At 51.5% G+C, this 25,130-nt stretch overlaps 1 protein-coding gene across 13 annotated transcripts in view; it reads right to left on the bottom strand.

Annotated features, from left to right (window-relative positions):
• The window catches only part of EPB41L1 (erythrocyte membrane protein band 4.1 like 1), a 106,454-nt gene that overhangs the window by 21,013 nt on the left and 60,311 nt on the right, over nucleotides 1-25,130 (bottom strand). For 6 of the 13 annotated variants that reach the window (XM_062589049.1, XM_062589048.1, XM_062589055.1 and 3 more), the window contains exons 3-15: nucleotides 17,519-17,726; nucleotides 15,880-16,044; nucleotides 11,882-11,986; nucleotides 11,748-11,790; nucleotides 10,313-10,388; nucleotides 9,655-9,873; nucleotides 9,425-9,512; nucleotides 8,775-8,927; nucleotides 7,913-8,010; nucleotides 7,094-7,269; nucleotides 6,289-6,437; nucleotides 5,365-5,400; nucleotides 2,948-3,139 (exon numbers count right to left, since the gene is read on the bottom strand). In XM_062589049.1, coding sequence (XP_062445033.1) covers nucleotides 2,948-3,139; nucleotides 5,365-5,400; nucleotides 6,289-6,437; nucleotides 7,094-7,269; nucleotides 7,913-8,010; nucleotides 8,775-8,927; nucleotides 9,425-9,512; nucleotides 9,655-9,873; nucleotides 10,313-10,388; nucleotides 11,748-11,790; nucleotides 11,882-11,986; nucleotides 15,880-16,044; nucleotides 17,519-17,707 — 1,689 coding nt within the window. In that variant the 5' untranslated portion in view covers nucleotides 17,708-17,726. Of the gene's footprint in view, nucleotides 1-1,391; nucleotides 1,491-2,947; nucleotides 3,140-5,364; nucleotides 5,401-6,288; nucleotides 6,438-7,093; nucleotides 7,270-7,912; nucleotides 8,011-8,774; nucleotides 8,928-9,424; nucleotides 9,513-9,654; nucleotides 9,874-10,312; nucleotides 10,389-11,747; nucleotides 11,791-11,881; nucleotides 11,987-15,879; nucleotides 16,045-17,518; nucleotides 17,727-22,465; nucleotides 22,591-25,130 lie in introns of all 13 variants that reach the window. The other 7 variants (XM_062589056.1, XM_062589060.1, XM_062589053.1 and 4 more) reach the window with 4 other exon arrangements.

Here is a 25,130-nt window from a genome sequence, read left to right as displayed (position 1 = left end):
GAGATTCTCTGCTGTTACAGATGTGCACAGAGCTATCATCTGGAAGAATTTTGCAGCAGCTCCCAAATACTGGCAGGCAGAAGGTCACAGTGCAGATGCTGCCACAGAACCTGAGTCTTACCAAAGGAATATCTATCCTTCCTGTTAAAGCCCAAGGCCATCCTCAAGTCCTGACTCACAACCCTGCTGCCTCTCTGCAGACATGTACTGTAGCCCAGGTTTGAGATATAGACTCTTTGGTAGGGCTCAGCTTGTCAACACCAGGCACTTTTGTGCTGGGCCAAGTACTCCTTTTAGCTATCAGAACAGGCTCAGGCCATGGGCTGGCCACCACATGGAGCCCTGATCTCAGCCTCCCTGAAGACAACAGGACTGGACCCAGAGGGATCAACAAGCCAGACCTGCCCACACTCCCTCCAGCTTGTCTCCCTCAGAACAAACACAGCCTCTGGCTTGCACAGAGAGCTTCTGGGCATCCTGCCCTGTGCACAGCTTCCCACTCAAGCTAACATCATGGGGAGCAGCAGAACAGAGGCAATCCTTCCCCTTTCCCTACAGCCCCTTCCTTGACACAGTCTTGGATCAACACTGACTTTGTGCTGTCTCTTCTGGGTGCACTTAGACAGGATATGCACGCCAGCACTGCTGTGCACCACCTTTCAATGAGGGTAGGTCCAACCACATCAGAACTAGATCTTAAGTCCATTTTTCTTCCACTGAATAATATCTTCTCTTGGCTGGCCTAGGAAACTGTTGTTCTGTAAGAGCTATAAAACCCCTGAATGCAACCAGTACTGAGGGCTCACATCCCTCAAAGCCAGGCACCACAAAAGGACAGTAAAGGCAAGGGAACCCTGCTTTACACAGGTGGAATCCAAACATTTCTAACCTATCAAGAGACTGGGTGCTTGGGCCTGAGTGACAATAACTCCAGCTGAAGTCAAAGAAAAGCAAAAGGATTTGCTAAAGACAGCCTGTAGCTAAGTGCCTGCTTGCACTTAGACAAGACAGACACATGCATAGCTCTCTGGGCCTCAGCACTGCCTCCTGGGAAACCCAGCATCAACCACCAGCTCTGCTCACTTGCTGGGCATGCAGCTACCCCTGGGCAGCTTATCCTGGCAAAACTGCACAGCACTGCTTTGCTGGAAGGTCTCTCCCAGGAAACCCTGTCTCAGAGCCTGGGAGAAATGGCCACAGGAGCAGCATTCACTGATAGCCCCATCCTGATGAGGGATCCTGCCCATCATGGGAAAGGACCTGCTAAGGGTGCCAGTGAATGGCTTGGTCTCTGCTTGCAGGGCAGGGACCACCCATTTGCCTGAGAGGCTTTATGCATGGTCCAAAACAGTGAGAGAGAGGTGTAGGGAGAGAAAGGGGATGGTGATAACCTCAGGAGAGGAGACAAGGCTTTTCTGCGTGAAAAACTCCATGGTTAGGGAAGCTCCATGCTCTGATGAAAAATCCTCTAGGGTGTCTTCTTCCATCCTCTGTGTCAGCAGGAAAACCCCAGCACCCAAGGGGAAAGAGAGAGAGAGAGAGACAGAAAGACAGAAAGACACAGAAAGAGAGAGAGAGAGAAAGAGCACATGAGAAGGAATGAAGGGACAAATGGATAGATAGATGGATGGATAAACAGAGGTCACAGATATTCCAGCTCTAGGTCTTCCACTTAGGTCTTTGAACTTTACATGTTTACATGTGAGGTAAAGCCTCTCATCCTGTTCCCAAACTCTGTGCTTTGATGAGTGGTTATGAGCTCCCTCAGCTCACCTCTGCTCCCACACTCCACGGCCCTGGCCAGGGGAATCCCAGATCAGCCAGCTCTGTACCTCCAGTAAGTACTGGAAATCAGCAAGCACATGTGCACACGACAAATCCCCTGCAGAGATCTCCTGGGTCAGCCTCTCTCCTAGGGCCAGGCACTACTCCTAGAAGTGTGTCACTGCTCAGAGAGACCTTCTCAGGACAGAGCCAGGCCATAGCACGCTCTGTGCATGGTGTCCATCCAGCTCTGGAGCCATGCCAACCATGGCCAGCACAGGGCTAGCTCCGCAGCCCTTGCAGTGGAAAGTTCGCCGAGGTGGGAAGAGCAAGCAGAGAGGTCTTGCACTCGTCAGCCAAGAAGGTAGAGAGACACCTTTGCCACACTATATGGCCTGAGCCAACCAAGAACCCACCCCTGCACTGCATCCATACCATACCACATCCAGCTCTCCTCCAGCAGTGATGTGGAGGGCTCTAAACAGCTCATCCCCTTCCTCCCTGCTGGTGGGGGAGTGTCACCAGCTCCAGCCCCCCAGCCAACTTCCCTTCATGCTCTCAGTGCAGGATATCTCATTGCAAAACCAGCCCCAAGGCAGATAAAATGCCAGGAGGGAAGGATGGGTATACAGGATCCCAGTGTAGCACCACTCACCTCACTGGCCCTCTTGGCCTGATGTGCCTGCACCTCTTACTGCTCACACCATACAGGTGCCTAGCCCATGAGGGGCACCCTTTGTGCAACACCTCCCCCCACACTCCCTGTAGGTATCTGTAGGAGAACACCTACTCTGGGCACTTCCAAGCAGGACCCCTGGTAATACCATGGTTAGAAAGAGCCTAGTCTCATAGGCCAGCATTGCCACATGCAGCCCAACTCCAGGCATTGCCAAAATAGAGGCCTTCGGAGATGGATGAGAAGTTTGACCCCACGCAGTGCCTAGACATGAGGGGAGATCAGTACCAGTAGCATGCAACCAGTTAGCTTATTACAAAACTTTGGTAACAGCCTCATTCACAGGCCCTCTCCCTTCACCCAATTATGTGTGTCACCACCACATAATTCCCATGGTCACATCCCACCGTGCTTACATTGGACATCATAGGAAATTATGCCAGCAAACTATGAACACCTCTTGATGAATAACCTGGTCCCCTCCATAAAACAAGTAGCAGAACAAACCTCTCTGGCCTTCTCTGGGGTTCCCTTTGGTGTTTCGTCTTCATGCTTGGGTGACGAAGAGGCTGGTGACGAAGGCAGCCTCCTGTCCCGATCCCTGTGGACCAGCTTGCTGTTGGGCTCCTTCAAGGTTCGTTTCAGCTCATTGATGCTGGCCTGATGCTTTAGCAAAACATCTTCTGGCTTGTCTAAAAACTTGGGGAAGGAGAGAGGAAGGTAGCTATGATTAAAGCACTGGTTAAGGCAAAGTGGAAGAGCAGGGGCACTAAGGAGGGTTTGCTTCACCCTGGGCTTGAATTTAGAGTCTCAAGACCCAACTGAACTGTGTGTCCAAGAACCCTCGTCTGTGAGTCGCACTAAGACCATTACAGGGAGCAAGAAAAAGGCGGTGAGTGGCAAAATGGACACACCTCCATGAAGGGCAACACATGCCCCTTTGGCATCTCAAGCATGCCCTGTTGAGGATAAGCTAAACTAGATGGGGGAAGAGAGCTGGTGGTTCCTTGAGATCAGCAAAGGTCTGAGCCCTACTGGAAATACCCGCAGCCTCATCTCTCTTGGCTCCCTTCAGGCTGTGCTGCTCTACAAGGCATGAAGGAAACAAAATCTCTCGCTCAGCAGGGCAGGAAAGCAGCCAGTCCTCCCAGCAAGAATTTTTGGAACTCTCTCATTGGTATTTATAACAGGGCTCCCTAGAATTGGATTCCTGTAAATCCAAAGTCAAAGATGTCTGACACAGACCCAAACCTGAATCAGCATGGACCAACTCAGGCTCAACAGCAGTCCAGGGGTGGGGTTAGATCTGGTTTGCTATAGAGAAAACAGCTCAGAGAGCTCAAATGCAAGGTGAGATGTGGGCTTTAGAATGTCCTTTTGTGATGTTACAGGCACTAGGATACCTCCCTTGTTCTGCCATAGGGGTGGGCAAAGCAGCTCAGAACAAGAACCCACTCTTGATTTCTGCCTCAAGCTCAAACCTGTTTTGAGGTTCGAAAAGAGTCAACTAAAATATCTTTCCTTCCCATTATTTCTCCTGGTTGCCACAGTAACAGACCAGAGACCCAAAGGAGTCTCGAGAAAAGCCCAGCCAAATTTTTCAGATCCTCAAGGCTCAGTAGAATTGGTGAAAAGATTCTCCATCTGCACATCTGAAGCATGTGCCCCACAGCTTGCCCACCTCTAGGCTCATGGGAGTGTTGGGGAGCACAGGACCGCAGGAAACAGCACATGTACATGCAGCGAGAGTAAGTAAATGAGGCAGACAGTGGAGGGAACACAACCAGGTGCCTGGCTCCATGGTGGATGAGAAACTAGCCTACTAGGACACCATGGCACCCACCACACTGGCTGGGTTTCCTTGCTGTGCTGAGTGGGGATGGCAAAGGCCTGTGCACTGCAAGCACACCGCTAGGGCTACATCTGTCTCTGTCAATAACTCAAGCAATTTAACGCCATCTTAAGCGAAGAAGAAACCTCCCTGATAGCAGCTATGAATTTTAGGCTGGAATGAATTGTCAGACCAGGGCCAGAGGGTCTCTGTCAGCTGTTTCTGATGGAGGGGCTACCACATACACAGGTAATTTGTGAGAGGCTCTGGAAGCCTTTGCTGAGACCTGGTGAGAGTGCAGTCTCTCTCCTCCCTGCTCTGCAACATCCCTCTCTAGCAAGACTATCCAAGCTCAGTCCAAGTGTCCCTCTACTGCACAGTGAGTAGTTATGGTTGCTTGCTTTTGACAGGTGAGTGAAGCAGGCGCTGAAGGGATCTCTGGGATTTATTTGCCCAAGGCCAGGCAAAAAGGCAGTGATTGAGCTCAGACTAGATCCCTGCCGTTCCTGGCTCTGCTGTTTGACCCCAACTCTCTAAGGAGTCAAGCCATGCAAACCGCTGCTGGAGCAAGGAATTTTTTGAAAAAAAAGAGTTTACATGCTAGGAATATGATATAGACCCCAACCCAGGAAACCCAAAAGCAGAAACCAAGCCAGGGTGTAAAGTCCCAGTGATAAGCAGGAGCAATAGGGCTATTCTGTGCCTGTGCTGCCTCCTCAGTGGGAGAGTTAGGGCCACAGTACTGGACAAAGAGACATAAGGAGAAGATATGGAAGAGTCAGTAACATGAGCAGAAGCGAGGTCTTCCCAATGGGCCAAAGACTTGGCATGGTGGCCAGTCCATTGTGTCTTGGGAAGGCTCTTGCTCGCACACACAATGAAGACTGCCTTACTTAGTGGGATAGAAGATGCTGCTGCATATGTTCTGTTGCTGGATCCCCAGCTGTTTGTCCATTGGGTTTGTCTAGCAGATCAACCCCCCGCCTTGGTGCATCTTGTATTCCAGTAAATAGGGTGACACGGAGTGTTGCTTTGAGGAGAATGGACAATATGATGCACCGACGAGAACTAAGATACTCCAGAGAAAGAATACCTCCTGCTTGTGCCTGGGGGTTGTTTCCTGCTCCGACTGGCAGCAAAGAGAGGATTAAAAGCAACCAGCAGAGTCAGTCCAGGGAATTTGTCACAAACATCACAGTCAAATTGAATTTGGATGCCTACACAGGGCCTAGTTGGGCCCCACTGCCTTCGGTCAGGACTCATAGTAGGGCCCCACTGGTATCAGCATGAATAAGCACAGAAGGACTGGAAAACCCACTCCCTGCTCAGTGTGAGAAGGGTTAGAGGTAACCTCTGAGCCAGCCCAGGTGGCCAAGGCAATATGTGGACAGGGCATGGTTGCATGCCCACCAGGATGTGAGCCTGCTCACGCGTATGTGTGTCTGGTATGCCTGGGGGAAGGGTTGCACGTGGATATGCTTCTGCAAGGATGCAGGGAATGCAGAGGAACGGACAGAAACCCAGGCAGTACTTCCTGTGGCCAGGAGCTCCTTGCCTTCACAGCAGTGACCACTGGTGCACTTGGTCCTTCCCCTTCCCACATAGTAGACTAGGGCCTGCTCCCAGACCCAGCCTGGCCACCTCTGGCTGGGGCTGAACTATGAGATAGTTTGAAGGGTCCTGCAGGAATTAAGAGTTGCTTCAGGGCACGAGGCAATAGAAAGTAGAAATGAGCCACTATGACAGTCCCACTCCCATTGGTAAGGGCAAGAGAATGCACCACACCAAGCCTTGTGGTGGAGCACTGGCTCTAGAAAACAATGCCCAGTGGTGATTCATCCTAACTGTAGCCCAACCTGAAGCTGGGATACAGATCTATGATGTCTGTGCACTGGCCTCTTGTTTGTCCTTTCTCTAGGGGCAGCCCAGAGGGGTCCAGGCAAGACTATGTCAGAAGCCACTTTGCGAGATAGCCCATTCTTTAGCCTCCAAGGTCCTATGCCCACAATGTCTGTACCTTCAACTCTTTGATTTTTGTTGGAGTAGTCACTTCCTCATCTTCCGCCTCAGATCGTCTCCTGCTGCCAGACTCACCGTCCTCATCCTGCTTCTCAGCTTCTGCCCCAGCGTCATGATTCTCGCTGACAGAGGCTGGGCGTGAGAACTCTGCACATGCAGAAGACAGCCGAGATCACAGACATGTAAGACATCAGTCCTTATTCACCCCACCTCCCCCAGCCTTCTGCCTGGCAGGTTGGCTTGAAGGCCAAGAAGCCTTGAAAGGACCTGCAGCAGGGAAGACAAGTTCTAGGCCTTGCTGACACTGTCGCAGCCCCAAAGTTAGGCCTCTTCTCCCTTCCTTTGAAGCATACACTTGTCCCCAGCCTGGCCCATTTACACCCTTTCCCACATCCTTGCACACCCAGGCTGAGCTAACACTATATCCCCAATGGAGATGAAGAGAGCCCCATCTCCCCAGCCTGGCTCAGGTCCCAGTCCTGGCTTTGTTAAGCCAGCTATGTCTGCATCCCTGCTTGTAATGCACGGACACACAAGTCTGGGCCATCACTTGGGAGGGACAGGCCCTCTGCCATGGGTACTCAGTCAGAGGCAGCCTACAAGAGTCATCCCATTGACTGCAACAACCCTGACAGATCCAGTCAGTCCTTTCCCTACAGGTATGAGCCACAGCAGGACAATGTACTGTGAGCCCACCGCAGTGAGCCCAGCTGCCCCTCACCCACCCAGCCCTTGCCTAACAGCAGCTTCATCGCTCCCATGAGCAGACCAATCTCCTCCCCCTCCCCAATTTGGGGGCATACCTCCATCAAGGCTGCGAGACATGGTGTACCGTTTGCTGGAGGAGCGCTCAAAGAAAGGGGCTGGGCGGTCAATGAGGGCACTGGCCTGCCGCGTCTGTGCCTGTGTCCGCCCACTGTAGCGGAACTTGGAGCCCATCACCAAGAAACCCTTTGGGGGTGGCTCCGGAGACACCAGCCTGGGGATGAGTTAGGCAACACACAGTTAGCAAGCCCACACATGGTACTGAGCTGGCCTCCATAGCCCTGTCCCATGTATGCATACAGACTGCACTAGTGTGGGGCAAAGTCCTGGCTCCTCCTCCCTGACAACTTCAAGATCCAAAGCAAAGGTGAGAGGTGCAGTGAGGAAGAGGAGTTTGCCTCAGCAAGGTGTCAATGGGAAAGGAGGGATGAAGGAGGAATTTAGGGTCCTGAAGAGACAAAGACCAAAATGGCAAGGTTTTCCCAGGCAGTGGCAGAGTGGGCAGATAGCCTCTGCCTTATGGAGCAGAGATGGCTCCAGATGTGGGAAAGACAACCTAGAACCATGGGGCAGAAAAGGTCTGTGGATGAGAGATGGGCAGAGTCTGCTCCTCTCTGTCCAGAAAAGGCAGAGTAGTCATTCTGACGGACATAAGACGGGATAGCCCTGTGCATGCCAGGGCAGAGAGACCTGCTCCTACACAGGCTGTGAGAGGAGGACAGCCAGCTCCTTCCAGGGCAGGGTAAAGGAAGCCCGAGGAAAGCACTAGAGGGTCTTCTGTTTCCCCCATGAACAAGCTGAGATGAGCCACAGGCAGCAGCATGTCTCCCTCTGAGACATGGAGAAGATCTCCTCACCTGAAGAAGGTGTGATGCTCTATGCAGACCTTCCACAGACGCTTGGCAGAACGGTGGTTGGGCAGCTTGAAGCCAATGGTGCTCTCAAACTGTTCATACTTGAAGGAGACAGAGACATGCCATTACGGGCAGATTCTGCCCTAAGGGATACAATGGGAAGGGACCTGCCTCACCAAGGTCCTCAGGTTCCCCTAGCAGGAGCCAAGCCATGCAATATCTTTTTCAAACCAGCACTGAGAAGGTCCATGACCAGTACTGCCGGATGAGGGGATCTGTTCTTCCACCCATACTTACAGCCTAAGCACTTTCTGCAACTGCAAATGGCTTTTCCATTCAAGAGATATTTCCTCAAGAAATAAAAAAAGTTTGTTTTGGTGAGACAGATTTATTCTCTCTACTTTAGACATACTTTCCTTGTTTTCCTCTCCTCTGCTGAACACTGAAGATATATGTATTCTCCCATCAGTGCATGTAAAAGTAAAAAGGGTAAAATTTAAGCAGGAAAAGGTTTATAGAAAATTAAAGAAAAAAATATCAAAAATTGTTCTGAAGCCCCCTTCCTGGGAAACATCCAAATGCCAAAGAGGTCACAGTGCCCAGGGAACCTGGGCAGAGGTGCGCAGGGTGCCATCAGGCCTGCTGAAGTGCTCTGACCAAAGTTACTTTTTCAGTGAGAAAATGAGAGACCTAACAAGAAAACACTTGCTGACAACTCCCATTTGCCAAAGGAGTTGTGCTTTCTTGGCTAGCCATGGCCATTAACTTGGGAACTGCTGGGGCAGAGACTGGAGCAAGGCCAAGACCACACCATCAGGCAGAACTCTGCCCTGCTCTTGGGCCACGTTAAGCCCATGGCACCCACCTCACCAGGGCGGATCTTGATGTAGAAATTGCTCCTCTTGTAGGAAATTTTGAGGATCTTGGGCCAGGCAAAGCGGTTGATTCTTAGCCTGTCCCTGTAGATGAGAAGGCCGTTGGCACAGACGCCCAGCATGATATCAATGCCCTCCGAATCCTGGAGGAGAGAAGAGAGAAAGGTGGAGACTGCTCAGTCACCCAGTAAGGACTAGTCTGGTCTGGAGTTTGCCTTACATTATGGTGTCATATTCCCTCCCATTAGGTGCTCTGATATAAGGGACTGCTCAGCTTTTGTGCTTATGCTTATGGGACACCCCAGCTGCACAAAAGGGGCTTCATGTTTAAACTCTTTTCTACATTACTGCACTGACAGTATAAAAACAACGTGGGAGCTACAGACACTACAGAAGTCCCAGACATCAGGACATTTGAGGAGACCCAGCAAGCCATGGGATGTGAATGAAGGAGGAGGAAGTGGAGAAGAGGTGTGACTGTGAGAGGAAGAGGCTGTGCAAGGATGAGTGTGCCTCCTGCCAGCAGCAAGTTTCTCCTTGGCCAAGGCGAGTGAGACAAAGCAGCTGGGGAGGGCCAGGCATGATGGTCAGTGTGCGTTCTGGCTCCAGCCTCTGTACCTCTGTCTCACACCACCAGTACCTTGGCATGGTGCAGGTCCACCCCGTACATGGAGAGCTTCTTTGCATTCTCCAGGAAGTGGATCTCTGCTTCACCTGGGGTCATGCCCCTGTGGAGAGACAGAGAGAAGAAAATGTGACCCAGAGACCCAGGGGATGTAGATGCCTCTATAGTAAAGCACTCTGGTGCCTTCCCTCACTGCCAGCTGCCAAGAGCTACCCCGGCCAACCCCATCCCTTCCTGGGGCTTACCGGTAGGTCTTGTGCAGCTCCATGATGCGCTCTTCCAACTCTCGAGTCTGGTTAGGGGCAAAGCGGAGCTCACTGACATAGTTGCCCACGTGCTCCTCAGCATCATAGTCCCCCAGCTCAGCTTGCACGGCATAGGAGCCCAGCAGGGCATGTGTGACAAAAGAGCAGGGCAGGCGCCCCGCGATAATGTCTGCACGGAGCTGCAGGCACAGGTAGTATCTGCAATAGGAGTCAGACGGTAAGAGCGGGTGAAGGCATGTGCTTTCCAGAGAGCCATGCAGACATGCTGTGCAAGCTGGAGCTCCTTAGTGAGGGCTGTTAGAAAGAAGGCACCCCACCTTGCACTGCTCCCCACAGTGACTGCCCCCTCTCACCTCCCACTGCAGCCTTCTCTGCCCCTTATCAGACCTACTCGTCCACTGCTCTGCGTGTGATATACATACTCCTATCCCACTCTCTGCACACGCGGCAGACAGCAAATCCTCCTTTAGGCCATCTTCACTGGCTTCCCACACCAACACATCTCCTTAGCGCTGCCCCTCCACACACCCAACACGTGGTCCCACTTGACCCTCCAGGAAGTCTCCCAGAGAGCCTTCCCAATGGGCCTACGTGGGTTCTGTGCAGCATGTGATGAGCTCCCACAAACTGTCCTCACCTTGTGATGTCCTCCATGAGCTGGGCAGGGTCAGGAGGGTAAAACTTAACTGTAAAGGCAAAGTTCCAGGGCCCACCTAGCAAGGGGAAGAGAGAGGTAAGGGCAGTGCACATGCCAGCTGCAAGCAGACATCAGATATCTCCTTCACTCCTGTTCATGGATATACAGGAATATCATAAGGGTCTCCTGGCTAGACCTTGTCCACCCCTGGCCAACACAGGGCAGGATAAGAGAATTCCAAAAGCTGTTAGGAGAAGGAAGATTAACCCCTGGTAGGCTGTGAACATTCAACCAGCCAGACACCAGCATGATTTCTTTAATACTCCCTAAACAGCTCGAGAGAGAAAAGCATCACAAGTCTGGGAGCTTTGGCTCAACTTCCTTCGTGAAAGACTCCCACTGCCACAGCAAAAACCTCACATGTTCCAGTAAGGTGATACTGTGGGCAATGGTCTTCCTGCTACCCCAGTGCATGGTCCATGAGACAACATCACAAGCAAAGGCCCTCTTGCACCTCAGTACTTGACCCATCAAGCCCACCTCAGCCTGTTCCACCATCCTCCTCCTCCCTGCCCAGGGCACATGAGGATGGCACCTGCAGAGGGACCAGGTGTCAGCCCCTCCATTCTCAGCTCTCTGATGGCATAGACAGGGTCCTTTGCCCCAGAGCCTGGCTCCTTGTGGCTGCCAGAAGAGCAAAAGGACAAGACGTGGACAAGACGATCCAGGTGCTAATGAGAAGCCAAATGGGCAATGACACCCCTGTGCCTAGGGCAGTTGCCACAGGTCTGGTGGGAGGGGCCATATCAGAGGGGCCTTTCCCCAAAAGCCAGTGATGCTGACAGCCTGGGATCAGAGGTTCTGGTGGCTCATCTCAGCCCATGCTCCCAGAGCGTGCTTTTGCAGAAGAGAAGGTCTTCCCTTAAAATCACTCTCGCTCCACTTTCTGCTCCTGGCACTGATGGTGGGATCTCCTGAGCACTGGAGTTCATCAGAGCCTCTCACAAGCTGATCTTCTGCAACACTGATAATTTAAATCAGCTTGTGGAAGAATCCATTGAAGGCAGAGCTGTGTGACTGGGGAGGACTGCACACCAGGGATGGGGCAAGGGACAGAAGGGGGAAGGAGCAAAGAGGGAAGATATCCTGTCACAGCAGCTAAGTCAGAGTGGTGGCCCAGTTTGCAGCCATGATCTCCCAGGCATCCTATACTCAGCCCCTTCAGAGTGCCAGGCTCCCAGGCTGTATCTCTGCCCCTTGTTTATCTACATCAGCCAGGGATCTGGGACCTACCAAGGGCACAGAGTTACTATGGTAAATGGCAGTGAGGGCTCAGCCAAGCTGCAAGCTATGGCTGGGACCAAGCAGGCTGGGAGTCCAGCGGGCAGTGAGGAGCCCCAAATCTGGGGAGGAACAACCAACCCTGGCCACTTACTGCGGATCTGCTTCTTGATCTCTTTGGAGGGGTCCAGCCAGTTCTGAAACAAGGAGACGTAACATTAGGGAGGAGGTAAAGGGCCAAGTGCTGGGGAGGGAGCAACCTGCAGAGAGATACTGTCTCATGCTCACCTTCTGGCTGTCTGAGTCGCAGAAAGTAAGGCCAAAGTAATCCTTTTCCAGAAGATTGAGGTGCTCACACACCATGTCAAAGAGGACTTGGCCTCGGGAATGCTTCTGCAGGAGAAACAGATAGGCAGGGGAGCAAGAGAGAAGCAGGGATAGGCCATAAGAAAATTTTATCCATGCTCCTTCAGATCAGGCAGGTCAAGGCAGCAGCCGCTGGGCCCAAGAAATCATCATCACCTTTCCCCAAGAGCCCCATTCATGTTTCTGGACCATGCCAGAGGAGGTAGGGAGCTCTGTCAGGGGAGGGCAGCCACACTGTGGCCCTCCCGGCTAAGGGCAGCATGGTCCCTCCAGGCCACTACTGGAAAACTGCAGAACTGCCTTCAAGAGCAGCCTTTTTTTTTTCTCCGACAGAGCTCAGCCTAGTCCTCTTCTTCACCATGGCTGGTTCCTGGAATTGCCATCCCAAACGTTAGCCCCTCAACACTCCACGCTCCTGGAGTTCCAGAGACCCTGCTCAGCCCTGCACACTCAGGCCATCTCTTGCCCACAGCCTGCAAGCAGCATCACTATGGCACAGACCTGCCTGCACACAGTGAGTTGCAGGCCCCATGTCACCTCAGGAAATGGTGATACCAAACCAGAGCGGGGTCCAGGTACATTTGGAGAGCCGAGACAAACATGCCCCAGAGCTCACGGTAAACGACAATGCCTGTAGGAGAAGATTCTTCCTGATGCTGTCCAACAGGATAGAGGAAAGGCAAAAAGAGCTTGAGCCAGGCCCCGTGATGGAGGTTGTCCTCATCATCTGGTCCTTAAAATTCTCCTGTATATCTTCCATTCATTACTTGTGGCAGTGAGTCCCAGAGATCACTTATGGAGATGCAAGAATTACTTCTTTGACTCGCCCACTTGTTTCTCCCATATTTACAGCCTCCTAGTCCATGTATTTTCAGACTAGGAGCTGCCAATCTCCCTTGTCTGAAGTATCCTATTTCACAAGTGCCTTTACCAAGCACCCTGCACACTGAGCTTCCGAGCATCACTCTCCCATTGAAATCTGTATGACTGCCTCAGAGGTCTCACTTCTAAGCTGCTCCTCATCTGGAAATCAGCAGATCCAGTCATTTCCGGATCTTCTTTTTCCTGCTGAACCAAGATTTGAAGACAGGGGTTGTACATACCACATGTGATGCATGTAGAGATCTCACATTGAATGGTTTCACTCTCTTTTTTGGCAGTTTTTTTTCCTCCAGAATTAAGCATTAGCATCCCTGTTATGTAGGTAAGGCAAAAACTCTTTCCATCAGGCCCAAGGGAAAGAAAGAACTTCAGTAGAAGCCTTTCTTTTCAAAATAATTCCTTCTTCTCTCCCCAACACCCCAAATGACTTTTTTTACAGCGCAGAAGCTCCCTGTTAGTTGAATCAATCTCTATCCTTTGCATTGCAACAACAGACAGCTTGGCTTTACTGTGAGTATAGCTCCACACATCCCAGTTTGCTGCCAATCTCATGCACTGGAAACAAAACCAGATGGGAAACAAAGCCCAACAGGAGTCAGGTCAGTCAGGAACCAGGACGGCTTTTCCTAACCTCTCTGAGGAGTATTGTTCTGCTAACAAAGCAGCCTGCAATTCTACAATATGCATTTTGATTTGCATGCAGGTTTTGCCAGACAAATACTAATGGGAGATTTGGGGGAAGGATGACAAAACCACGTGCTGTGTCAAGGCTTAGGGACATTGGTCGTTCTAGCCTTATGAGCTCATTTCAGTCACTATAGTGATGTGCTCCATTTATCGTTCAAGAGGGCTTTCATCTTTGTGACTGCTCATCTTTTCACAGTCAGTAAAGCTCTTTGTGACAAACCTCACTGTTAAAGTGACAGTTAGGGCTGCAGGAGCACTGAGATCAAAGGATCTGCTTCCAGTATGGTGATCCTGGGGCCAGACCCCCCGACTGCCAGCTGCCTTGAGGCACTCACTATTCCCATGCAGCCATGGAAAGTATACAGCCGTGCTTCTTATGTTCATTAATCTTATGCAGCTGAGACCTCTGAGAGCTGGGACCTGCATACAGATCTAGGTTTGCTCTGCACAGCCAGCTCCTGAGCCACTGCTGCTCCCACTGGGGAACAAAAATCCATTCACCTAGTCACCAATGGCAATTGCAAAGGTCTCCCTGACAAAGGCACAAGGATTTCTATTTAGAAAGAGTCTCAGCTTTTGCCTTTTTTTTGAAAAAGCCTAAAAGCCTCCTAACTGAAAAGAGCCCCCTCCCCACTAACAACATGACACAGGTCAGAGAGGTACTGTCTTCCTGAGCCTGCAGGCAGGAGATAGCAACAAGTGCTGGGGCAGAAATGGGCATTCCCAACAAACAGTCCTCTCATCCTAGCTGTCTCTCTCACCTTACCTGGGTCAGAGGATCCCTCCATCCTCTTTCAGCAGAAACTGGCCCAAAATCTAGCCTTGAATTAATCCTTGCTTTTCCCAGACCTGTTCTATGAGGGACATTGAGCTAAAAAAGTTGTCACCACACAGAGAGCAGTTGAACACTGCGGCAAGCTCCTAGCATGAACAAGGCCACTGGAAAACGCCATGGCAAGGTAGGTGCCAGAGTGGCTTCGCAATGCCATGGACGTGTTATGCGGGCAGCCAGCCTCCTTGCTCCCTGTCCCATGATGCCAGGGAAATTGGCTTGCTCATGCGAGTCCCTGCTCTGCTGCACACCCCCGCTAGACACTCACAACGCTACACAAATAGCAGGCAGCCCACGCACAGAGTGCCATGTGTCAGACCGTCTTGTGAGGCCCGCTGCACTCCATGAGGATGTGCCTATGGACACACGCATGTGTATCATCCTCATTTATGCACAAATACACAAGCACACGAGCCTGCTGCTTCCAGATGCTGATGCACCTCAACCACACGGTCCCTGGCTAGCCAGTTTTATGGGGAGGGTCAGCCAGGATCGCAAGATGAAAACAGAGAGGATGGAGCGAGGTGCAGCTTGTAACACTGCCAAAATGCATGTGTATCTTTGTGCGTGTATGCACATAAACACGTCTGTGCCTGTCCCTGGCTGTGTGAGCTGAGTCGGTCTGTGTATGTTGGCCTCTTAGCATAAACACATGCACACACATCTTTTGCCTTGGCACACAGGACAGCAAACATGCTGTGCTCTTGGGGTGTCAGCAGATACACTGGCATACACAGACGTGTCATGCATATATTTTTAGGCAGAGCTCTATCCTCCACCTATTAAGCTCTCACTTTTTAGATGCTTTTTCTATAGCTAGTCTCTAGGCTGAAATTCCCTGCTAGGTTCTGTCTTTCCAGATTTTTTTCTTTTTTTGAAAAGTTCAATTTAAATGGCCATTTCTGTGGATGAAGCTTGCAAATGGAAAATAATTTTCTCTATATTAGATTAGAATTATTTCTCTATATAGAAAACTTTCTCTGGAGGAGCCCTGACAACTGAATACTGGCTGGAAGTCAGCATAACTCCTCTTGACCTGGGCTTGGAAGGGTCCCTGGGCCAAGACTTGGCTCCAACATATCCTGAAGCTTCTGCACAGAGCAATCCGAATGCATGCATGCAGGTGTGCAAGTGCACCTTTGGCACCCGTTCTCCTGCGAGCTTGCTCCTCCATAGTCCCAAAACCTTGCAGCTGGAGCAAGGTGGCACAGGGCATGGCAGGGAAGTTCTGCCCAGCACCTCTCAGACCGCATTGATGCCTGAGCAGAGCAGGAACTATGTGCCCTATGAGGTAACGCAGCAGGGCTGCTGCAGCCGCAGCCAGATTGTCACACTGAGGAGCTTGAGGGCTCTGCATTCTTCAGATGAGCCTGCCAAAGCCTCTTCATTGGCCCAAAGCACTGAGCCTCCCCAGTGATGCCCTGATGATGAAGCATGCCAAACAAGACAGCGGCCCTTGGCCCCCCAGAAGAGAAAAGATCGAGCATCCCTGAGGGTCCTAACCAAACCTGAGACTTACCTCCACTTCGCATTCATACTCAGAGGCATCGAGCAGGGTCACTCTGCAGAGGGCACTCTTGACTTTCTTGGTGATTTTCTGGGGTGATTTCTGGGTCTTGCTGGGTGTTGTTTTATCAGAGAGCCCATCCGTTTCACTGTAATCTTTCTCCTCCGTTTCTGTGCTCTGGAAGGCAAGAGGCACACAGCATTTACCTTGCACCCACTGCCAGGATGGAGGCTGGGGGAAAGCCCTGACGACAGGCAGGGAGACAAAGGCAGCCAAGCAGGGGCATGAGCTCCCAACAGCTGATGGCAGAAAACAACCCTCTCTTTCTGCCCCTCAGGGTCATGGGAAAGAGAGAAGGGCTATGGGTCCATCTTTCCGGGCTCTACCACATAGGCCACACAAGCATAGCCCCTATGGAGTCAAGACTAGAAGCTCTCTCCATAGCTGCTTGAAGCCAGGAATGCAGGAGACCAAGGAGCTGTGGTGACATGTCCACTTTGTGAGCACTCAGCATCACTGCCACATGCCAAGGCAGGAAGGAAAAAGAGACTCTGCAGCCTGAAGAAGTCACCAGGCTATCTAGAGCAAAATCTGCCTTTAGCAGACTGTCTGGTTCAGAGAAGTGACTGAAAAAAGGACACTCATGAGCCTAGTGTCAATATAGCACCTGAGACCACCATGCTAAACTGTCTTATTCAGCAAGCAGGGACAAGAGTTCATTCCCTTCCCTTAACAGGATGGAGCTAAGTCTCCTCTGATTTGCTGGCTGCTCCAGTCTGGCAACGACAATCTTGGGATAAAGCAGCTGCTCCCAGTTCTGCCAGAGACGGTTGGTTTCTGAGACATTCAGCTACTTGCTTCTTTTTCCTTCCCTGGGTTTTGATACCATGGCAGTGCCATTTCTAGTACATTCAGGACATTAGCCTTTGGGCTCCTGCACTTTCTCATTTATCTTTCCTTCTGCTCACAAAGTGCAACCACTTTGTAAAGACTTGCCCAGTGAGCTGGGAGGTAGCCACGCTAAAGGAGCAGCTGGCAGAGCTTATCTGCAGCAACAGTCTTATGGGGCTAGTCTCTTGAAAGTGATCCTGGGGGCTATTGTAGGGCCTAAAGCACGGGACAGCACAGGACTCCCTGCAACAACTGCACAGGAGCAAGGATGTAGCAAAGGAGAGGCATCAGTGGCCAGAACCGTGGCATATCACCTCCATCTGCTGTATCCTGTAGGCTTCTTGCACATATGTACAGGCTGTATGTATAGACTCACAGCGCAGCAGGGCAAATTCTTGAGAAAGGGACCAGGCAGCTCCCCATACTCTGCTTGCAAGCACCATGGTTGGATAGCCCTGCTCCCCACTCTCTGGGAAGGGAGGGTGCATGTCATTCCCAAGGAAGAGGCTACAGAGTCAAAACACGGAGGATGGTGCTGCAGAAAGCTGTATCTTCACATGCAGGGCCTGGCACATAGTGGCCAGAGACCCACCTGGGCCCAGCATGCCCACCTTATCTCTCTGCAGGCATTTTTTTTGTGGACTAATTTAGTGATGGAACCAGGTGACTGCCTGGGGACCAAACAATTCTCCTCACAATGGTCAATCAGACCCACAATCTTTCCCTCCTCTGTTGCACAGCTTTGTTGGTGCCTACTCACCGGCTCTGCATTTTGGGAGTCAGGCTGGGCCATAGGCTTCTCATTAGCCTCAGTCTCTCCACTGTTGGCCACAGGTCCAGGGCTGGCAGCCATGGCGGTGGGGCCAGGGGTGGCTGCCTCCAGCTGCTGCTGCGCGGCCTCCTCCTGTGCATTCTTCACATCCGAATCGGGGCCCGTCTCTGTCGTCATGACGGCTACTTAGTCTGCCCTGGCACAGGTATGAGAGAGAGAGAGACAGAGAAAATGAACTACCAGTCCAGCCTTCATCCCAGCCTCTTCTGAGCTTGAAGGACTAGTACACACAGGGATGAAAAATGCACGCTATGAAGACAGAGGCTCTGGAGCCCTTTGCTGCATGCATGAACCCACTGGGGGTCCCTGGCTCATCCCTGCTGAACAGCACTGCTGGCCACCCGGCTCATGCTGCTTCTTCCCTGTGGCAGGCTGCTGCTCTGCAAAGGGCCAGCTGTAGGGACAAGGGACAGGTCTCCCCAGAGGGCTGCGGGAAGGATGCTCTGACTGAAATACCGAAAGCCTCTGATTCAGGTCAACAAGCAATGTGGGATGCCAGAATTTCATGCTCAGTTGAGCCAGAGAAGTAGAGCCCACACAACAACCAAGCCTGAAAGCATATGCTCCCTGCCCACTGAGGCCAGTTTACAGCTGGCAGGCCCAGCACATCCCCATCCGGCGTCACAGGGGCCCAGTAAGTTAGTGACTACAGCTACACCCAAAGAGGGGGATTAGCGGGTTGGAGCTCAAAGACAGCAGGACCCTCCTGCTCTCAGAGTCCACACGCAGAGCTCCACTTCACTGACAGCCAGAATGGAAAACTATCCCTGCCCTGTGCCAGCACCCACTGAACCCCTCAGGCCCGGGGCACCAAGCTGCCCCCTCCACAACACCTAAGGGTGCATGCTGCCTGCGCTGGCTGAGGCTAATCCTCTGTACTTGGTGTAACGAAGGACCAGGGACTCTCCAGTTTTAAACATGGAGCTATCAAAACACTCGCATGCATGAGCCCTTTTGGGGCAGCACCCCAAACAGGGCCACTGCCTTTTGAACAGAATTATATTTAATTCAGAGACTCTGATGACCTAAAGGTCCCTGGGACAGGAAGGATACACAAAAGTGCCACTGAATAAACACAGCTATGGAGGGGAGTTGGGCATAGCAGTGCGAGCAGAGAGTAGGGCTCACCCCCAGTGCTCCACTCACCTACCCATAGCCCCATCACTGCCAGGCAGAAGAGAAGGCTTGGCCATGCCCAGCCTGTTCCCCATCACTGTGGTCTCTGGTACCACAGTGAATTTTTACAAATGGAGGAGATTTTCTGGGAGGAAATAACAGGCTGTGAGCCAGGTAAAAAGGCTGCATTATCACAGGAATTTGAAAGCACTGACAATTCTATATATTGCATCCAAGATGGTTTGTTTTTCCACTCTGGAATTCCGACTAGAGCAAGCGAGCTGGATTCTCATGGCCTCGCAGCCCAGACCCTGTGCGGCAGGCAGGGACAACAAAAATCTGCCTCTACCGCCACTGCCTCTGCTAGAGCAATCTCACAAGAAGATGCAAAGATGCCAAAACAAGATGCCAAGGATGCACAAGATGCCAAAACAAAATCACCAGCCAGGAGCAGGGAAGGGAGATGCAATTTCAGAGCTTACGAACCCTGGGTTGGGGTGCTCATTAAAAAATACATTTTTGAAACCTTTATGCTGTCCTTGTCCTCTGCATACATTCTGCCATTTGCATTACAGCATCATCTAACCATGCAAAAGCACTTGGCAGGTTTACCAAATGCAGCCAAGAGCAAATTAAGAGAGCAAACCTGCTGGTACAGATGCCTCTAGCCAGGCCTTACCGTACGGAGTCAGAAGTGGAGAAATGGAGGCACGAAGCCCTGGGTTTTTTTTCTTCCTGCTAGTGCCACCAATGTTCCTTAACTAGGGAAGTGGCCAGCACCACTGACGGCAAAATATGATGGTGGCAAGTGAGACAGCCCCTCTGCTCATCTCCTGCCCAAATTATCTGAGTGCACGGCTCAAAGCTGTGTTATTGATGGACACAGGACGCTCTCTGCCATGGCAATCATGAAGCTACATAGCCCACACGACATCACCGGCTCTTGGCACATCCAGCCCTGCTGATCTGCAAGAGCAGCAGTGGGACTAGCAGGGGCTTGCTGGGAATGAGCCACCACACACAAGAGACATCGAGCACTCTCTGCACTTGTCACTCGTTGGTCACACAGGACTGTCACGTGCCTCCAGCTCCCTGCTGCTGGGCTCTTTGGGCCTTGTGCCAGCCCTGAGACATCAGCAGGCAGGAGTTGCAAAGTACATTTGCACTGAGCTATGGGCAGGAAGGATTCCCAAGTTCTCAATGGCTGGCCAGGGACGGGGGAGCACTTAGAGGGCTATCGCTGCTGCTGGAAGATGGAAGAGCTGGCTCAGTTGACAGCATGCTGCCCACAGTCACATCACCCACCTGTCCCACATCATAGCCACATGAACAGCATTGAACAAGTGCTTATAACAGCAAATTGGGGGAAAACCTGCACTTTGCAGCATCGGACCTTACATGGAATACTTCTGATGTTCATTTCTGAAATCACAACCCATGCCATCTGGCTGTTCAGGCCAGGAGCCTGCTTCTCCCAGGCCTCACCATCTCACAGGTTCACTTGCCAAGGAATAAGGGCTGTCGGTCAAACAACTCTAGGTTTTTACCTCAGCCACCAGTGGCACTTCCCCATAATAATGTAGAAGGGAGTGAGGTTCGCAGGGCAGCTCAGCATCAACATAGGGCCAAGCCTCCAAGGAGCTGCCTGCTCTGGGGCTGGACAAGTTGCATGGTGACATTACATCCTGCCAATGGCAGCCACCCCACAACTTCCAAGTGTTGTTCATCAGGTAGGAGAGAGGAAGAGCCTGGTCAGAACTGTGCCTCCGCTCCTCAGTCAGTCAGATATAGACTACTTTTCTTTACTAAGATTTCTCTGTCAGCTTCAAGCCACTGATTCTACCATCCAACTCAACCTGTGTGCACAGCTCTTCAGCAGCAGAGGTGCAAGGAAATGCCTCATGTAGTCCAAGGCTGCTTCTGAGCTTGCTTGCTCTGAACCATGCCCAAATGCCATGATGTGGCACACACCAGCCTGAATTCAGAGACAATCTGGGCTAGAAGAGCAGAGCAGGAGTGGGAGTATGAATGCTACAAATGGAGTTGTTGCAACAACAGGGCCAGGAAGTGAGAAGGAAAGGGGCTCAGCAAGGGCCTGAACCTTAGAGAGACATGGGCAGGCTGCAGACCGGGAGAAAGGACACAGGCAGAGCCAGGCAGGAGAGGACACCCAGGGAAGCCACAGGAACATGCCTGCATGTCAGGCATGAGGGCAGCAAGAGCAGTACATCTCACACTTCGTGTCCCACCTCTGCCTTCAGGTGTCCTCAGCACAAAGGTAAGATCTGAAGTCACACTCAGAAAAACTGTAAAATTTGGTTCAGAATCCTCTCTTCAAATGGAAGCAAATTCAAGGAAAATGACTCCCAGAGCTCATCTCCTTGGAACCACACAGCAGCTCAAACACCTCATTTTCTGTCAAGTAAAGCTTCGCAAGACCTCAGCAATGGCATCTCCTCCATGACAGTACCTTCCCACAGCATGCACATGCAGAAATGCCCTGCCTAAAGAGGCCATCAATGCTTTCCCACCCCTCCTCTGCCTCTCCAGCTACTCCCATGTATCATGCTTATTTTAGCTCAGAAGCCTGGCCTTATTCTCCTCTCCAAATGTCCCTGCACCTAACGTCAAACACAGATAGGTTCAATAATAGCCTGGCTCCTGAGAGAACAGCCTTTAAAATGGAGACACATAGAGATATGGAGGAGATTGCTGACCTCCCAGCAGAGGGATTTTATTCAAACAAGATGACGTGGTTTCTCATCCCCTTCCTGCTTTGGATGATTGGTGTAGCCACCCTCTGGCATCACCCCCACGGCAGCAAAGGACAAGCTGTACTCCAGCGCTCCAGGTGCTCGCTCCCTGGACAGGCAGGATGACCTGCCACTGTCTTTTGAGGAACATCAATTCCATCTCTCTTATAACAGATCCACATGCTTGGCAAGGGTCATGAGAAGATTTTGAACATCATCAGTGTTTTTTTCCACTGAGGAAACAGGATGAAGGATTGCTATTTTCCAGCTTTAAATTGAAACAGTTACACTATCCTCACTCAAATCTGTGTGTATATCATTTCAAAAAATTTCAGTTTTGATCTGTGTGTGCATTTTCTAATTAACATGAATTTTCTAAATGAAAATAATCACTTTGAACCAAAAAACACACTGAATTTTTCACTTGAGGTTTCAAATTTTTTTCTAAGCCCCTTTTCCCTGCAAAACAGAACACCGATTGCCTAGGAGACCTTACAGATGTGATTGGATGGGTATTTTTTCAAATATGGGAGACTAGGACTTCATTGCAGTTCTTCCAGCTAGCCTACCTTAGCAGGTTAAGCTCTGATTCAAATCCTCCAGTGATGGGAAAGGAGTTTGTTCCAGACTTGCATGCCGGGGCACCAAGTCAAGCAGGAATTCAACAGCGCTCCCAGCCAGGGCCACACAGCAGGAAGCTTGCAAGGTGCAAAAGCTGCAGGAGCAACTGCCCCAAGGCTGGTGGTGCATCCCCGCATGCACATCTCCAAAGACATGCAGCGCTTCTCCCCATCCCTGCATAGAGCCTTCCATTCCTCTGCATCAGCCGCCCATCACCAGCCACCCACAAAGGCAGCCTGAAGCAGTGCAACTGGAAAAGAAGGCCACGGGCAAGGACCAGTGGAGACAGATTACAGAATCTCCTTGCTAAACCTCCCCCTGCCCAGGGGCGTATGCAGGGGGGAATCCCAGTAGGAAAGGATGGAGGAAAGGTAGAAATACTTGCAGGAAGGGGAATCTTTGGCAGGTCCCTCTGCTCCAAGCCCCTTTCCCACACACTCTTAGGCCTCGTCCCCTTGTCCGGATCCAAGCCTGGAGACCGGCTCCCTTGTCATAGGAAGTTGCTGGCACCTGCAGAACGGGATGACGTTCACCTCCAGCACAAGGGAAGAAACTCCCCCTTCCCCAATCCCTCACTGCTACAGGAGCCAGTCTCCCATCACAGATAGGAGACTCCCTTTCTGTACTATTCCCCTTCAGCCCCCATCACCTTGCCCAGCCACCCATGTGGCCTCCAAAATCCCAGCCCTCTCTCCTCCCCTTTCTCCTTCCTGCTGCCTCTCCTGTCATCATTCATAAATCATGAGCGTCTGGCTTTTATCAGCTCCCTCCAAGCCCGGCTCAGCCCCTCTGCTCCTCAGCAGCTCTGCAATACAAGCCACAGAGTCTGGTTTGCTAGGGATGCAAAACCCAGTTTGGGAGCTCTGGTCCAGAGGCACGGTCGCATACCACACAGCAGGATCACCTCTGCTCTCTGCACATCAACCCTCACAGCAGCAGCACCACTTGCTCAGAGCCATACTGAACCCAGAGATAGGGTTTGGGGCTCTGGAAAAGCACCACAGCTAGTATGTCTGTTCCCACAATTCAAAACTCTCTAATGATTTCCTAAAGCTTTTCTAAGACAACTCCAGTAGCAGCATCTGGAGATTCATGGAGATTCACTGTTTCCTCTGCATGTGGGGCTGTGCTGGGTTTCACCAGCCTGAATCAGAACGGTCTCCAGGCTGCTGCTCTGCAGCAGAGCTGGGCCCCAGGACAGTCCCTGCCACGCCTGGGATCACTCCAGCCCTTCCTGGGACTCTCTTACATGCCCTGGCAGAGTATAGCAAGCCTGGGAGAGCTGGAACATGACAGGCACTGATGCAAAAAGGTAGGAATGGTAAGGAGGCCTCCCCGTACCTCAAAATGAAGGTTTCCTCTTCCAGACCCTCCTCTCTACCACACCTCAGCTAGTGTAGCAGTACTGGAAAGGGAAGGCACTGGTTCCAGTTGTAGCAGGCTAGTGGCGCTGCAAATGTTGGAAACCCAGCACTAAGGAGAAGGGGAAGGCAAGACACCTGCTTAGGCTGCAAGGTGGGCAGCAATGGAGCTGGCAGCCTGCAGCCCAGGTGGCATGGTGCTCACCCCCAGCTGAGCCTCGCAGATGCACATTGGCCCTGCTACCGCTGTAGATAGCACAAGCAGTGGCAAGCACAGCAAGGGCCCTGCACTGGCACGGCCACAAGGGCTGCATTCAGTGCCCAGAGTGATGTTTGTGCCACATCCAAAAGGCAGCAGCACCAGAGAAAGCCCAAGGGCTCGCTTTCTATCCTCCTCCTCCTCCTGCCCACAGCTGAGCTGAGGCAGCCACAGGTCATGGGACCACTCACAGCAGCTTGAGAAGATGTTTTATTTGCACTCGGACCCATCTGAGAGGAGCAGCCCTCTGCATAAGCTCAGCCCCTGGCCATCTGAGGATCACCAATGGGAGAAGGCCTTCGAGGCAACGTTAATGCCACTGCACAGACCACTCCGTCAAGCTTGGTGGAGCTCAGGGATACCACAGGACCCAGGATCCACCCTAGGCATGGGGCTTCAACCCACAGCAAGGGTTATTACTCCATGTGCTAGGGGCACCTTCAAAATTCAGTTACAGAGCTGAGGGTAGGTTGCACAGGCTACTTCAGTCCCTTCCCCCTGCAACATTAGGACATGGATTCCCACTACACCATCACCTATCTACCTTCCCCACGCTTCCTGCCCCACTCCACACAGATGAGCGGCACTTACGCTTCAGGTTTATTGGTAACAAGTGATACCAGCCCCGTTTTCCCCTCAAGAAATTTGACTGGTCCGTTTCCTCAGGGAAATGGAGCACCCAGGAACTTCAGAACAGAAGGTGTTTATTATCAGAGCTCTCTGTGACTTAAGCAGGAATTATCCTCATTTTTAAAGATGGAAAACCCACTTCAAGATAGCAAGAACCTGGTTGCGCAGAGCACTTAGCATTACACAGCACTTTTCAAATGCAGGACTCGGCTCCTGCAATCTTATCTTGTAGGCAAGCTCCGGACCTCTGCACAGTAGATGCCCGATGCAGGGAGCAATGGGAGCAAGAAAGGACACAGATGCCAGCAAGCTGCAAAGGCACAGCTTAAGTGATGCTTTTGCCATCACAAACTGCTAGAACAACTTTAGGCCACAACTTCAAATAAACCAATTGAGGCCAGTGGAAACGCTGTTCCAAATCATTCTATATGTTTCTAAAAATTATCTACAACAAGAGAAAGGAGAAGATTCAATTCTTCATGGCTGATAGTCCTACCATGTGACTGTCTCATTTCTCTCTCTGATTCCTAGCCTTACTCATTACATATTCCACTCTTTAGTGAAGCTGGTGGCCAGAGAGGCTCCCTCAGTAGCTAGGCCTGACACACCCAAAGCTAATGCAGCCTGGAGACTACACGCGGCAGGAATATGGCCAGAAAGAGCAAGTTCTGTCTGACCATCTGAAGGCTGGCTCCTGATTTCCATTTCAAAAGGAGACGAAAGCCAATTTGCGCAGACAAAGTAAACTCCAGTATTTCCTCCTGGTTCTTTTGAGAAGCAAAATCTTGACCCGAAGCCAT

This window comes from Rhea pennata, chromosome 16 (genome assembly GCF_028389875.1).
Source record: "Rhea pennata isolate bPtePen1 chromosome 16, bPtePen1.pri, whole genome shotgun sequence".
NCBI classification, from domain to species: domain Eukaryota; kingdom Metazoa; phylum Chordata; class Aves; order Rheiformes; family Rheidae; genus Rhea; species Rhea pennata.
This window is presented reverse-complemented; position numbering and strand designations above follow the sequence as displayed.